General features: G+C 38.9%; 2 protein-coding genes across 2 annotated transcripts; both read right to left on the minus strand.

Annotated features, from left to right (window-relative positions):
- Positions 1-1,839: 1,839 nt before the first annotated feature.
- On the minus strand, positions 1,840-8,358 carry pi4k2b (phosphatidylinositol 4-kinase type 2 beta). The gene is made up of 11 exons (XM_037255670.1): positions 7,820-8,358; positions 6,476-6,627; positions 6,152-6,232; positions 5,937-6,056; positions 5,707-5,838; positions 5,105-5,258; positions 4,788-4,849; positions 3,623-3,725; positions 3,235-3,368; positions 3,055-3,114; positions 1,840-2,940 (listed from the first exon to the last, which is right to left on the minus strand). Exons 1-11 carry the CDS (start codon positions 8,163-8,165, stop codon positions 2,767-2,769), a joined length of 1,518 nt encoding a protein of 505 aa, XP_037111565.1. The 5' UTR covers positions 8,166-8,358; the 3' UTR covers positions 1,840-2,766.
- Positions 8,359-10,072: 1,714 nt separating this feature from the next.
- Positions 10,073-12,923, minus strand: zgc:195282 (uncharacterized protein LOC100192223 homolog). The gene is made up of 4 exons (XM_037255683.1): positions 11,211-12,923; positions 10,430-10,524; positions 10,287-10,341; positions 10,073-10,204 (listed from the first exon to the last, which is right to left on the minus strand). Exons 1-4 carry the CDS (start codon positions 11,251-11,253, stop codon positions 10,194-10,196), a joined length of 204 nt encoding a protein of 67 aa, XP_037111578.1. The 5' UTR covers positions 11,254-12,923; the 3' UTR covers positions 10,073-10,193.
- Positions 12,924-16,105: the final 3,182 nt, after the last annotated feature.

Below are 16,105 nucleotides of genomic sequence, written 5' to 3' on the forward strand. Positions count from 1 at the left end.
AGTTATCAAAAAGGGGATTGCATGAAACTGACAGTAAAAATACATGTTAACCTTTTTAGTTTGCACTTTTTAAGTACAGGACTTGCATTAGTACTTACAGTCTTTGCTTGCATTAGTAACTGTATTTCTATAATCAAAACATTCGGATTTATATAGAGTTTGTGGAATATGAAAATGCAAATCCGCCTTTTGTTTTTTAATCCATTTCACGGGGTGGACATTTTGCCTTGGGTTGCCATGCTGACGACTGGAAATGACACCACAGTGCCTAAAGCTTCAGTTTGTGAATCTCACATGAGCAAACCCAGAAAACTGGTGGTCATTAGCTGAGCCCTTAGGCACTGTGATCAAGTCAAATTTACTTAATAAGCCCTTAATTACAAAGAGTCTCAAAGGGGTCATTAAGGGAGCCCGAGCAAGCCCTTCGGCACTGTGGTCAATAAGTCAAGTCAAATTTATTTATATAGCCCTTAATCACAAAAGACTGTCAAAGGGCTTTACAGACCTACAGTAGATACATTAACATCTCTGGCTTCATTTTCAGGTGGCAGCAAGTGGCAAAATGGCTACCCACTGAGATGGATAAATATAGCTGCTTAACTCATATTCCACAAATGCATTAATCAGAATACTGTGTTTATACTAGTGGGGACACAGAACCACATTATAGCAAATAGGTTCTTTGACCTGACTTGCCCTTAAATAAATGTTCTAAATCATTCTGCTTTCCCTCCTTCAGTCGTGGCACACTCACATAATGAGTGTAGTAAGAAAAGGTCAACGATTACATACAATGTTACAAGCTGTAGCAATTTGCGTGATCATTAAAATATGGTGGTTAATTCAGTGTTATAGCTTATGTGCCACCTATGACACATGTACGCGTGGAAATTAAAGTCCTCGAGAGATTGGACTGATGATCATCCTCACACATTCCAAAACGTTCTTCTTGCAACACAAGATTCTCAATTGTCCAGAGATGTGAATGGAAGCGTAACTGAATGCTTGTTTGTTTGCAGGTGAACTTCACAATTATTGATCCCAGTATATTTCATCTTTACCACCTCATATGTAGTGTTCATACAAATATGAATCATAAGCGAGGCACTAAATGACCTGCATCACAGTGCGTTAATACGCAGCCTGTCTGGATTTAGTTTTTACGTGACATCTTTACCTTCAATAAGCAATATAATCAACTCTGCCAAGATGGTAAAATATACAGTAGCTGCTGCTACAACTACTACCAATAATTATTATCATCACTATTATTATAAAACCCCTTTATACAGACCTAGGAACGCATTGAAAATCAGTTAAAATATTAGTACAGTAAATATTTGGGGTATTTTTAACAGTCATAATACACTGAGTTTAATAATCAAATAAACAATGAGAATCTGTACAACAGAATGTTGCAGTCTAAATGGATAAGACGGGAGCTTCCAAGCGATTTTTTAAGGGTCGGTAATCTTACGTTTAATTTAAAAGTAAACACTGGATTAAAACATAAAATTGCATTATTTGACTGGCTGAAGAAGCCACAGTTGGAGCAAAACGGCAAACTTATATTTTGGTCCTCAAATGCATACAGCCTGAAGAATATACTGTAAGTCACATAGATTTCCTTTGCCACTTCAAACATGGCGAGTGCCACATTTTGTAAAAGCAGAGCACAGTTACCATAGCGGGTGAGTAACAAAAGCTGCAGCATTAGAGATGGCTTAATATTTAATTTCTCAAGTGTAAATCTAATTCCCTCGTGGCACAGCAAAGGATTCTTCATGTTTTTTGTCAGGATGAGACAAAGACCAAAAAAAAGCCATAAAACACCACCAATTGCAGGTTAAATGCTCCCAAAGCTTATTAATTGTGTTAAATATACAACTTTGATCATACAATCATCAAGGTGGAATAAAAATGTCAAGATGCATACATAAGGAAGAAAATCCATGGCAACGACTTTCCTCTTTAAATAATAAGTCACAAAGAGGGGTGACAGTGGTGCCATTCTCCATGCAGAGGTAAATACATGTCAAAGAACAAATACATTCAGTGTTGTGAGATTGTTTTTGACAGTACTCACTCCCTGTGAAATGTTTAAAAAAAACACGTGTATAAATAGTAAACATTCAAGCATTATGTCCTCTTCCTCTTTTCATGAGGCTTAAGTTCAAGTTTTAAACAAGATATATGTATGGTTTTTTTTTTTCTTGAGGCTTTACAGAATCTTTCTGCAGACAAGAGTTTGGCAGTAGCACTGTAAGGGTTGAAGACACTGGCTTTGTGTTTGTTCAACACATTTTGGAAAGGTTTATCAAATTTAGTGAAAGTGGCCTAACAAAGCAAAATGAAACTTTCTGGAGGTTCTTTACAAATGCACTTTTTTGGGGGCAATATTTTATGAGAATGTCAAACACCTGTGGACCACAGAGGTCTTTTTTTTGTCACTTGACCCACTGGTAAAACCCGTGAATAGTATAAAATTGTGGACAAAAAATACAGACAAAAAAAATCTTGCCTGGTTTAGCTATAAACAAAGCTCATTTAGGCTGATTATCTAACCATGACAACCCCGTATAGGCTCGATCGATAGGAAACACTAACAATGTAATGTTATCCTCTCAAGCGTCATTCACATCATACACTGCCCTCACAATAAGTGCTTGGTAAAAACATTCTTTATCCTACTTCTTCAGAATATCCCCTCACTTATTTGACACTTTTTGCCTTCAGAACCAAAACCAACACTGATACACCCTCTCTCTACCAAGAGGAGAAAAAAGGTCGCTTAAAGTGGAAGGTCTGAGTGAAGGCGTTGCCCAAAGTGACCACGCGGCCCTGGCCACCTGATCGGCTGCGCTCGACCACCACGCGGGGCATCTTTACCAGTTGTAGAGGGCTCTTGCCATCCTTAAGAGCTTGGGTGAGATTCAACACCTGGTGAAAGCAGGATTCATGTTGATTATATTCAGGAAAATTGGAAATTATCAATAGACAGCACTTCAGAAAGAAAAAGACAGACTAAAGGTTATTAAAGAGAGACAACAATACCTGGCCCCTCATGACGGACATCTGTTTCTCAAACATGGTCTTGTCAAAGCCTTTGTCTCTCTGATGAGAAAAGATCGACTCACGTTAGCTGCTGCCTTATTGGCATCTTTTTGCTGGACTATTACTGTTAAACTTGACAATTAAAAAATCAATTGTGAAAAGTACGCTATCGCTCTGTACCATAAACATCTCATAGAGGTCCTCAATGAGGTCCTGCACAAAGTTCATGTCTGAAAGGCGGGACAGCACCAACTCTTTGGTCTCCTGGGAGAAAGCCACCTTGGCCTGGGGGAGCCACGCCCAGTGAAAGGGATCTGAAGAGAGAACATCAGCCATAAACTCTCAACATTTAACCTCAAAGAGCACAGATACAGGATGGTTTGAGTATGCGAATTGTAAGATTGAGACATATGCATACATCCTGTTGGTCAACATTCTAAAAAAACTGTTGGAGTTCAATCACTGTTAAAAAATGTGTCAGATTAAAACTTGGCATAATCACTTCATTATCAAAGCTCACTGATGTGAAACATCACCAGGAACCAATCTTTTAAAAGCTCTGACTTACAGGCTCTCCATTCATCAGGGTGCTTAAAGGGAAAGGCCAGGCCATTATCAATGGCTGCAATCTTGATGCAAGGCTCCGAACTGTTCTCTAGCCACTCGGCATCCTGCAGCAAGAAGAGAGATTCAATGATTAATGGCTGACGCCACCATCACTTATTGATCGCTGTCCACAAGCCTGAATAATTGGCCCGACAGATGACAGCCTTGTACCTGTTAATCAATATGTGGATAATAATGACTGATGGCAAGTAGTAAGATGGCTCTGGCGTCCACAGAAATCTGGAGAACTGTATTCCAAGCCTTTATCTGTTTTTATTGTATTGATTTCTTGTTTAGAATAGGGCTGGACATACAACTCACTTCAGTGAATTATGATCATTATGAAATGTCAATCATGTATAATTCCATCCCTTGTATTGCTAAAACATGCATGTTAGGTTGAAAGAAGATTCTCAATGTGAATGTGAGCATAAAGGGTTGTTTGTCTATCTGCAACAGCCTATTTACTCCCATACCCCGCGACATTATGGGGGCAAGAGATAACAAAAATCATGCACTAGAGCACAACAAAACCATAAAATTATGAATAAACAAATTTACTTAATGGCTTTTTTTTTACTCCCACACAATTCAATACGCCGTGGCATTATGGGGAAAATGCTACGTTACAGAGCATTTAGCTTCAACTTGCTAGTACGTTTGAACGTATTTGCCAGTCAAAAAAAATTTTTTACTCAGCATTGGCAGCATCAGGTTTCCATACAATTGGGATTTTTCATAATCGTTCTGCCCTATCAAAGTGTTTCTTTTTTTCTTTTAGGAGCCACATTGAATTCAAGTAACTATCTGTAACCAGCAGAGGGAGCAACTACATCGTACTCAACTTGTTTGCTGCGTCAAGCAAAATGTAAGAAAATGAAAAAGAAGTAAAAATTCACATTCAGTGACTAGTTGACAGATGATACATAATTAACTTGTAATTAACCTTTTATGACCCATTCTGCTAATTGTGTGGTGTGATTTTTTTTCTATTGTAAAATATACCTTGGCTCAATAGATGTTGGGAAATACTGCCGTAAAGGGTTCAAGAGACATTTAATTCTAATGCCATCAAATTGCCATCATGCACAAGTTCAAAAGGCTGTTAGCTCTATGATTAGACTCACCTTTGGTCCCTCGCACTCTCCTGGTTTCTCATACTTGATCAACCAGTTGTCGTTCCCTCGATCTGGCAAGGAGTATATTTCATTAAGGCATGTTTATGTGAGGATAGACGAAGCAGTGATTTTCAACTGTGGATTATTTTGAACGGGCCGTACACATTTATAAAAAAATACATTTGCATTCTGATAGAGAGAGAGAGGTGAGAGAGTGAGTGGCTGAGAGAGCGAGTGGCTGAGAGAGCGAGAGCAAGAGAGGAGTTTCAGAAGCAGGAAAATAAATTGACTATTGCGCTGTCATGTTGCACACTTGGAGGACAAACCTGTGTTTCGGATGACATAATCCAGCACCACCAGCCGCTCAAACTGGGACTGTAGCTGTTTTCTGATGTTTTCTGGCAGAGGTTCTGCCTCAAAATGCCTCAGCCAATGGTCGGCTTCACGATAACCCTCCACGAACAGTTGGAATGAGCCCACCTTAAAAAAAGAGAGAAAACCACCAAGGGTTACATCACTGTCCCTCAGCATTTCAATTTTAGCTGTGTGTAATTACGACATCAAATGGAAGATACTATGTCAGCTAACTTCCTTGTTTTACTTCCTGACAGCATTGTTTCCACAAACAAATTTAATCAAGTACAAGTGTTGCATCAAGAATGTGACCTGTCCAAAATAGAGTCATGCTGAAAAGTTAATAGCAACTAGTTAATAGTTTAGCCTTGCGCTCTAGCACTCACTAGAAAACACAGATGTATAGAACATAATCCTGCTCACATACTTTCAAAGCTTTACTTAGAGTGAATCAGAGGTTCTTGTATATTTAAAAAATAAAAATAAAAAAAAATAAAAAAATAAAAAAAAAAATAAAAAGAACAAGGTCTGCAAATGTTTGGGAATCACCACAATAAGAAGGAGATGGTACTACCTTTGGTGGCAGGCCCACTCTGTGGAAGCGTCGTCCCACCTTGGGCACTTTCTCTAAAGCGTACTTCTTCCCTCTGGATTTGGCTCTGTCTATGGCACTATAGTGAAAGGTCTCACTCGCCAAATACACCACCTGACAGAACAGACGAGGGCAATCACTCAGTTCACTTGCTGCAACTGCAGCTGGTGAAGAAAAAAAAACCACACTATTTACACACGAGAAAGTCTAACCTTTGTTTTTGGCACCACACCCAGGCCCAGTTTGCTATCAACTAGCGATGCAGCAGCCTCTGAGAGGTAGCCCTGGTTTGGCAACAAACAGCCTCGACCAAAACAGCACGGACAGCAGAGCTAAAAAAAGACAAGCACACAATGGCGATGCATTCTACCTGCTTACATGTGACTGCTGAGATCAGATAGGAAGACAAATCATGTAACTTGAATACCTTGTGAAAATATTTGGTCCATTTGGGATTCAGGTGACCATATGGTTCCTCTGACTTTGGTTTGAAAACACCAATGACTTTCTGTTGAAGACAAAATGATTTGAGTTCCAAATGGCAAATAAAAAAATAAACAACTGCCATTTGTAGAACAATCAGTGCATTGTTCCATCTTATTGATGCAACAATCTTTTACTTGAATGACTAGACCCTTCACACCCAAAAAATTAACACTTTGTTTTGAAAAAGAAAAAAAAAAACACTAAAAAATATATGAATACAGTTTTGGTGTCATTGTAGAATGTCACAAATGATTGCCTTCCTCACCCCTTTAGGATCTTTGACAAAGTAACTCCCACTGGAGCCCTGCGAAATCCTCTCTGGAAAGACACCAGCCTCAATGGCTTGCTCAGCCCTTTGAATAATATCCGCAAACTCAGGGTCATCTGAAAAGTGGTTGAAGTCCCCACTGTTGATACCTAAAAGGACCAATGGAAATCTGTATTTATTTCCATATAAGAATCTTATCTCATCGATCACACAGCAATATTCCACCAAGCCACAAATACCAGCGATAGATATTTCTAGTCATATATATATATTCTTTTTGAAACATTGTCCCTTTTGGATCCTTCATGACTTGTGTACACAAGTGTTCAAAAAGGCAGGAGGATATTAACGCCTATTAGATCAGCATGTTTACTTGTAGCCTACATCTGTAGACTGTGCTTAAATAACATCAGCACAGCACACAGACACACAATAAAATAAAAGAGAAAATAGATGTTTAGACATCCCACGAGGAATGAGGTAGCATAGCAAAGCATTTTAAATTAAAAATCTAAAGGGGAATCAATACAGAATAAAAATACTTGACTTATTTCATGCTCTTCTACGACGAAAGAACCTAAAAATATGAGGGCAACAGTTGAATGTTATATCATCAGTGGATGATATCATGACCATTGCATCAGAGCGTGCGAGTGGACACGACTGAGTACACATTGTACTACGATAACACGTCAGCACTGTGCATTGTTACTCTCAGAATTGTCACGTTTTAAAAGTAGGATTTAAGTTAATTTAAAGCTAATAAATGGGTTGGGTTACATGCAAATGGTAACCCAGTTTGAGAGTAAAATGTTGTGCTAACACGTCAGCACTGTGCAATGTTACTCTCAGAATTGTCATATTTTAAAAGTAGGATTTAAGTTGATTTAAAGCTAATAAATGGGTTGGGTTACGTGGAAATGGTGACCCAGTTTGAGAGTAAAATGTTTCCCCTTTCAAATCAATCACCAGATTATATATATATATAATATATATATATTATATATTATATTATATATATTATATATATATATATATATATATATATATATATTATATATATATTATATTATATATATTTTATATATATATATATCATATAATAATGCATATATAATAATAATAATAAAAATAATAATATAAAATAAACAACCTTATTGAAACTTGATCTGTTTATGTGTAAGTAAATTCTGAATCGTAAATCGTAGCCGTGAATACTGCTCACCAGCATATCTTCTAAACTCTTCTCAGATGGATACAGTATCTATAAATACACCAAACTAACCGACTGACGTAATATATCTATAATATCTAGCAGCAGTTGTTATGATCAATGTTTACCTGGCGAGGCTAAAGTGTCTTTGTCCGATGACGAGCTGTGTCTGTTCCGCTTGATCTTGTCTCGGGCACTTCTCTGCGGGGACGAGGTCCCAGCAAAACACGGCAACAATAACACGTCTTCGCCGGAGCCTTCCGCCTCAAGCTCGGTCAAGACGCTTTCACACGAGTCCGAAATTCGTACGGCAACGCCAGGGTTAGCCTGGAGCCCCAATCCCGCTGTGTTTTTGTCAAATAACACTGTTGGACGTTGTACAGAGAGGAAATTGGACTGCGGTGGAAAAACCTCGGTTGTCTCGGTATCCAACGCAGGTTCGGAGGTCTCTGTCGGGTCGCATTCTGACATCATTGTCACGCAATTCTTACCCCTTAAATTTACACTAATAAAATACCACACTCTGTTTAGACTTGCGAAGAATCCATTCTAAATTGAATTGTATCTTTAAGAGCACATAGACGCCAAACACGTTATTTCAAGCCAGCTCATTTCGTTCACACTGAACATGACTGCATTCGCCGACTGTCTGACTTCCTGGTTTACTTAGTACGCATGCTCACTCGACGTTTTCCACTGTTGCCTTCGCGTTCTGTTCGTAAATCGAGAATTTTTCCGAACATTAAGCTTTCATAAATATCTATTTTTAAAAAATAAAACGTACAAATTCTGTTGTGGTAATAGTTTTGATATCCAAGTCCGACAAACGTAAGTGTAACAACATTTTATAATTTTGCACTGTACAAGCACTTTGTACTTTATAATTATCTTATTTCATATTTTTATATAGAATGTCACTTTTTTTAACCAGCCGAAATACCTCTACATTGCTGAAAGCCGTATGCAACGAAATTTCGTTTTGTACACACCTAGTGTTGACAAAATGACAATAAAGTTCTGTCTAAGTCTAAGTCTAAGTCTAAGTCATAATTGAACAATTAGACGGCTATATAATATTAAATTAACAATAGTCATATACCAGACCCAATAGATCGGATTATTTTCAGTCAATCACGGTACAAGATCATAAAATTATATGATATGTATATCATAGTCCTAAATGAGAGGAGTGAGAGCTTTTACAGTAATGGATTCACCAACTCGTTTTTTTATGTCACCACTAGATGTCAATACTGATACACACGTAAAGATAAGGCCACGCGTTGAGTCTCAGCAAAACCAGAATTGTTTTCAAACGCTTTCCTTTCCACACACTTCTATGAAATCATACGTATTACAGACATACAATAAGTTGTTTCACAATTCAGCCACATTTTGCATTGCTCTATTAAATAGAGTCTATTTTACTGTCTGCTTGCCCCTGTTGAGTCCACTTTCCATTCACAGGTTCTCTTCCTGGCTTTGAAATCAAACTGTGATGAAGCTTCAATTCTGATCTTACACTTGCCACAGCTCTATGCTAACCCCTGGCTCCTCCACATACAGCCCTCTGCCCCTTCATCACCACCCCTCTCTCTAATATGGCAGTGCATTTGAAACATGCAAATGAGCAGTCAACCAGCTGGTTTCACAGCAGCCATGTGATTTATCAAGGTAGGAGGTTAGGGGGTGAAGGAGACACAGGAAGGGGAGGGAGAAGAGCAAGGAGTGCTTGGGATTCAGCAAAAGGGGGGTTAATCTTGGTGGATGAGAGAGACAGTCACATTCAAAGGCATTCTAGACACAAAGCATCATTCAAACAAGTCCAATTTGCTTTGTCTCCATGCTCTATGTTGGTTTTTGTATTTGTTCATTAGGGCACACTTGGTGAGTATTAACCGTCTAACACATAGGTGTCAAACCCAAGGCCACGGGGGCCAGATACGACCCACCACACCCTTTTATGTGGCCCGCGAAGACAAATTGTGCAAGGATTTTGTGTCAGTTCTAAAATTATAAATTGTCTTCACTTTTGAAAAATTGCTAGGAATTTTTAGCACGATTCATATTTTTTAAATATCTGAAGTTTTTATTCCCATCAGGTGACAACCCATACATTACGTATAGCCTACTTCAGACTCTTCTTGTATGATCTGCCAGCAGTTTCCACTCATGCCTATTCTTTCCTCCCACTTTTCCATCCCTACAGTATGGCTGCCCGTGAGGAGGCTACATATTCCATTAACCCACAGTTCATCTAATTTCCAATGGCGCACTTGTGATTGCTTTGTAAATAAGAACAGTTTTCTGAGTTTGTTTTTTATCCTGTTGGGAAATGTAAAAATACATGTAGTGTATACATGATTAACACTTTTTTTTTCTTTTAAATGAAATACACCAATACTGTGTTTTCCATAATTCTTATTTTTTCTCTTCTCCTCGTCAGTCAATGATAATATATCAGTTTGGTCAGTCCAGTTGGTTTCAGACAGTTTCTGGTCTTCACCTGTTACCTGTTGAGAGAAAATCATATGGAGGAAATATATATTTCAGTACAACAATCGGATGTTTAGATTTGAGTGTGTGTTAAACTACCTCTTGGACCAAACATCTTCATGTAGCAGTATGAGCAATATGGCTTCTCATCATACTGAAACACAATCATCAAGAATATTTTTTTACATTCTTTATCAATCGTTTTGCTTTTTTTTTTTGTCCCAGATTCCCAATTTAGTTACCTCAGCATGTTGTCCAGCGGTGAGCTGTCTTTTACACTTTTGACATTTCAGGCACAGTGGGTGGTAATCTTTTCCCAAAGACCTCTTCTTCTCACCTGCACCAACATGAGTGATGGTTATGCGAAGAAAGAGGACTATGTGTTGTTCACTGTAATAAATGTCGTCAAGATTTCTTTTAGATGTTGTTTCTTACTAATGTGTAGTCAGAGAAATAAGAAACAGAAAATAAAGAGAAAAGTGTGACTCTTATGCAAACCTGTTTGACTACGCCCACATCCTGTTGCCGTTATGGAAACGAAAGACTGCATGCTTATAAAAGAAGAAAATGCAATATATTTTTTCTATCTAAAGATGGTAGCGGACATGAAGCTGTGTATGTCAAAACTAAGACTCTCCAGACCTTTTCAGGACATATAAAATGTACACCCTAGGCATCTTTTAAGATATACGATATACTTATTATTTGAAAATAAATAAAATGGCTTTCTTCTTCATGGGTTGGGCCAACAAGATCAGTGAGTGGCAGCAAAATAGAATGTATCCCCATTTGTTTCAACACTGTACTACTTTAAAATGTAACCTTTCCTTGTAAAAAAAAAAAAAATCCATTAAAAGAATGATATTTTTATGCTTATCTGATATGGTAAAATAGACAGTATCAAAAATGAACATATTCAAAATGATTTGCTTCTGTTGAACCACAAGACTAAAGAGCAGGTGAGAGAGAAAATGTCAGAATGACAACCGTCTGGCATAGAAAGGTAAGAGGTCATTTACTCACCAAAATAGACAGGCTTCCCACAGATTGGACAGTAACTTACCATGACTGTGTGTAATCATTGATTGTCTAGCCTACTATGTGACTGGGGTACTGAGAATGAAAGAATATGTCTGCTAAAGAGCGATCTGTGCGTATTCACTTGAGAGAAAAAAAAAAATAACCGTTGCCAGTCTTTGAGGTCACAGCCAGGATGTGGTTCGTGAAATGACACAGAAAAAGAGAACTCTGAAATTGATGAAAAAAGAAGAAAAAAAGAACATTGTTGAATGAAATCAGTAAGTCGACACTTGAATCTCATTTAGTTGATTACTATTTTAAGTCCATCATATTCAACATACTGTATATACTGTAGATTAATTTTCCCTTAAAAAAGAGAAATGTGAGGAATGTAATTTGTTACATTAAAAAGACTCCAAACACAGCCATCTTCTCTCCAGCTCACATTTTCTTCAAACTAAAAAGTAGGCAAGCCATTGAATCCAGAAGGGAAATCAGACACTTGGGCCTTTCTTTGCCTCTGTCTCTCTTGTTCTCACTCGACACTCACGCGCATGCACCCACAGCCACACTCATGCACAGACCATTTCCAGTGACATCACAAGAGGTCATAGCCAAAAAGCAGGAGGAGAGGCAGCGTGAGACCAAGTTGGGAGGGAGGAAAAAAGTCACGTGGAGAGCAGCAGACTCTTGAGTCAGTGTGGAGGCGGTTATTCCCGCACGATAGTTGTTGGAAGTGGACCTCAGGAGGGACATTTGTGAGGAAGGGGGATGAGTGAGAAAAGGATGGACTCCAATTGAATTTATTGAGTATGCCTCATCGTTGGAAAACTACTTTTATGTGGGTCCATGTGTTTCTTGCTTATGTTTGACTAATGTAGACTGCAGATATTGATTCATATGGACAAGAATGCTTGGTATGTTTTTCATTTCAAATGTGTTTTCTCTTGTCTGACACATCATAATCTGTTCATCATTTCAATCGCTGATGAATTTCAGAAGGTCATGAAATATGAGGTATATCATCATTTGCATATTTTCCAACAGCCCTCTCCTGTGTGTCATGATTTGGAGATGTTGGATTGGAATACCAAGTAGCTTCTGTATCTCATCTGACCCCACAGGATGCCTATAGTGTCATGTTTCTCCATTAGCATTCATGTGTCTGGCACTGTTATATCGTCCAATGTGTTTTGATAGAAATGAAATTGTCAGGATTTTAATACAGGGGCAGAGGGTGAATATGCAGTGAAAACAAAACAGGGGACTTTTCTGATGTCACCAAAAGGCATGAATCAATGAAGATGCCTGTAATACAATTGAATAAAAAATAAAGTAAGTAAAGAGTAAGAAATTACAACGAAAGGGAGCGCAAGGCGCAGAGACAACCAAGCAATGAACTGTAATTGTGAAAGGAGCAAATGAAAGGAAACAAGAGGAGGTATGAGAGGGGGCGTTAAAACCACATTTCCCAGTGGATATTTTGGCTGCATTTGAAAAAAAACCTGCCAAAATTCTTGACAAACACATTCCTGCTCTGGCACACTGCAAATGCAAGGTTCACTTCTGCCAAGTCACATGAGATACACCAACACACTGGATGGAGAAATGTGGGAATAGATCTGTGAGTCGGATTTGCAATAACATTGAATGAATGCCGTTAACCACCAGGCAGGCCTTGCAGAGAAAAGGAGGAACTGGCGCTTCTCTTCATCTCCTCTGGTGACTTGAAACTTGCCAAGGCCGAACCCTCCAGTGCTTTGAGAATAAGGGGGGGGGGTTCTTCTGCCCACACATAAATGTACTTTTAATGTGTCGAGATACATTCACACAAACTAAAGCCCTGGAGAGCCTCGTCTTTCTCTATTCAGCCGCTCGCATCCACTCATTAGCAGGTGTAGGAATTGGAATCCCTACACTGTTCTGACATGGCTTTGCATCTTAAAACACATGGAAAACAAGTACTTAGAATACTAATTACCTATTCAAAACAATGTAAATAACGCTAGGATTAGTTTACAGCACCGTATATCGTTTTAGCAAAAATGAAATGTGGAAAAACTGAGAATTAGAAAAGCATACTCGTTTATGTTATGATGCAAGTAGCGCTCACAACAAAATGTGGTGTTTTTCACTATACCCCCCTCTGTGACAATCTAAAGACTATAATCTCTCCTTCAGTGGACGGAAAAGTTGGGAAATAAATCCTTGTTTTTCCGTTTTAATCTGCCAAATCCCTAGATTCTTATATGTAGTGATATTATCGTGGAACTGATCCTTTACTTGCACAAGTGAGTGGCTGGGTCAATTAGATTGCATTATAGGGTCATTTGTTTGCCAAAACATGATAAGGCAAAGCAGTTTCAGTATTGTTTGTAGCAGCATTCACGTCACGTAAAAGGAATACTTAACTTGCTTGACACAAATAATCACAATATTTGGACGCAAATATTTGTTAACTAAAGTGAGAATGCAGTTATTTCCCTTTATACACAAGCCAGAATTCAGTGGCAAGGGCTTGAAATGTATCCCATACACAGTACATTTATGTTCTAATGTCTATCTACTGTACATCATTTTGTGACGTTATAACGTGAACTGTGAATTGTAACAATGATTTTAGAACTCAAATGACCAGGCTCAAGCTGTGTGATTGATTACACTGGATTAAATTCCTAATGCAGTTTGCAGAATGGCTCTAACCTACGTCAACAGAGGCAGGCAATGCAGAAGGAACAAACGAAATATGTTGCTTCATGCCAGTGCATTCTTGGCATAGCTCTTTGCCCTTTTATATTATTATTATTTCTTTTTTTACCAGGTTTTATAATGAACCCCGGGTTCCCTGTCTGGCAATGTGTCTCTGCTTTACTTTACCAAGCCATAGAAAGCTGGAGTTTCTCCCCTTATTACTATGTTGACCATTCTCTTGTTTTTGCCTGCATGTACTGTAAATCTGTTTGGATTATTTAATTATGATTATTTTGGGATGCGTTTGTCATTCTACTCTTTTGTCTTAATTTTTCTCAATTTGCTCTCTCTTTAGCTGTGAACACACATGAATCGTATTCACTATTTTCCATGTCTGTCACTCATTCTGAGTCAGCAGACTGGTTTAGCAGGCAGAGTTCAACTGGCCTGCACAAACACATTCTGCCTTCTGCTCAGGGATGGCTCCAGGATTATTATTATGATTATTATGATGATGATTATTATTGTCTCTCGAGACGAACGGAGGCCTTGACCAGTACATGGTGGGCTAAAGAAATATTTCATAAACATATTCAATAAAATTCTGGAGGGGCTTAAATGGGGCAACACAAATTTCTGATGGCTGTAAAGCCCCCCCAAACCCCCAGTGTAGCACCAACCCTGCTTCTATTCTGTGTGGATTTTTTTTAAATGCAGTGCAGTTTAAATTTGTGCTTACTCTTAATTATATTATGCTGATAAGATCTATGATCTTTGTAAAGGCAGTTTTTATACATTGTAGTTAATGTTGCAGCTTATACAGTATTGAAAAATCTGATGGTTTTTTTTCCCCCTGCACATTACCAATTGTGCCTTTCTGTCTCAAATAAATTAAAATAATAGATCAAGAACTCATGCGTGAGCAGAATTCTTTCAAACAAAAGCCAGTGTCTTTGTCTCTATACCGACTAGATAAGCACCGTTCATTTTGGAATTTAATTAGACCAGAAAATCAACATTAAAACATACACCCCCCCCCCCCCCAAACGCTTTGTTTCTCATACTTCCTATACAGCTGGGGAGAGTATGCTTTGTGACTGCCCCTCCCCAAGCTTTTGAACAAGCCAATAAGAGAGCACATCAGCGAAATGGACCCCCCCATCCACCCAAATACGCACACACAACACACATCCCTGGTTTTCCCTTACCACCCCATCCATTCCCTACCCCATCCCCCAGAGTCCTCTCTACACCCCATCCCCCTTTTCTACTACCCTAACCCATTTACTCATCCTGCATCCACCCATCGGCGCACCCGTGAGATTTCCCCCACTTCCACCACTTTCTCACCCGTGTAATCTCACAACTCCCTTTTCTTCCCACTCATCCCTTTTTCCTGGACACCCTTTCCTCCGGCTCCATCCCTCCCCTTCATTACACCCACTCGCCATTTTCCTTACTCCCATCTCTGCAGCATCCCCCTACTTCCCCTCCCTCCCTCTTCATGGCCTTATCTTATGAATATCGGTAACACACTGGGTAAGAAATTGATCCTCCCCGCCTGTCTGTGGCCACTGCCACAGCGCATTAGCCTGTGTGATGGGTGCGTATGTGCGTGTGTGTGTTGTTGCTTGAGGCAGAGAAATAGGAGGGAGGATGGAGGAAGAAGGAGGGAGCAAGAGGAGGAGGAGGGTAGGGTGGAGGGTTATTTGCATATCATCAAAGTCGGAAAAGGGAGCGTAATGAGGAGAGAATGTCTGTGGATGTGTGTATTAGGAGTGGCTCTGATGAGTGTGAAATTACGGAGCAAAACCAAGAGAATAATGTTGAGAGTTAAACTGGGCTGGTCTTAGTGGGATGGGTTAAGTGCAAACACACAAAATTACACACACAAACGTACTGTGTGTGTATATATAGCCTAGAATCTAGGCCCTACTGCATGTCACATAGTTGTGACATAGATCTGAAATATTTTGACTGGAAAAAGTGGATTTCTTACGCTCGGATTCCGTACTCAGCTCTATATAGAACCATATTTTACCCGAATGGTAAAACGTGGCAAAAACTAAACATGTGATCCGATCTTAAGTATTTCTTGTTCAGTATCTTTGTGTTACTATCCAGCAATAGGAAATCGCGTGAAACTTTTTCGAACACAACAAATATCTACGACAAACTTCCAACGCTGGATGAAACAGCTGCAATCG

The sequence above is a fragment of the Syngnathus acus genome, chromosome 1 (genome assembly GCF_901709675.1).
Source record: "Syngnathus acus chromosome 1, fSynAcu1.2, whole genome shotgun sequence".
In the NCBI taxonomy this organism is placed as follows: Eukaryota; Metazoa; Chordata; class Actinopteri; order Syngnathiformes; family Syngnathidae; genus Syngnathus; species Syngnathus acus.

Excerpts from the sequence above, each read along its gene's own strand:
- pi4k2b (XM_037255670.1), bottom strand. The coding sequence starts at position 8,165 with ATGATGTCAGAATGCGACCCGACAGAGACCTCCGAACCTGCGTTGGAT. Across the intron at positions 3,726-4,787 it reads GAGAGTGCGAGGGACCAAAG|GATGCCGAGTGGCTAGAGAA; the intron begins GTGAGTCTAATC and ends TTCTTGCTGCAG. Across the intron at positions 2,941-3,054 it reads TGTCCGTCATGAGGGGCCAG|GTGTTGAATCTCACCCAAGC; the intron begins GTATTGTTGTCT and ends TGCTTTCACCAG.
- zgc:195282 (XM_037255683.1), bottom strand. The coding sequence starts at position 11,253 with ATGGTAAGTTACTGTCCAATCTGTGGGAAGCCTGTCTATTTTG. Across the intron at positions 10,525-11,210 it reads TGGGAAGCCTGTCTATTTTG|GTGAGAAGAAGAGGTCTTTG; the intron begins GTGAGTAAATGA and ends ATGTTGGTGCAG. Across the intron at positions 10,342-10,429 it reads CCGCTGGACAACATGCTGAG|TATGATGAGAAGCCATATTG; the intron begins GTAACTAAATTG and ends ATTGTGTTTCAG.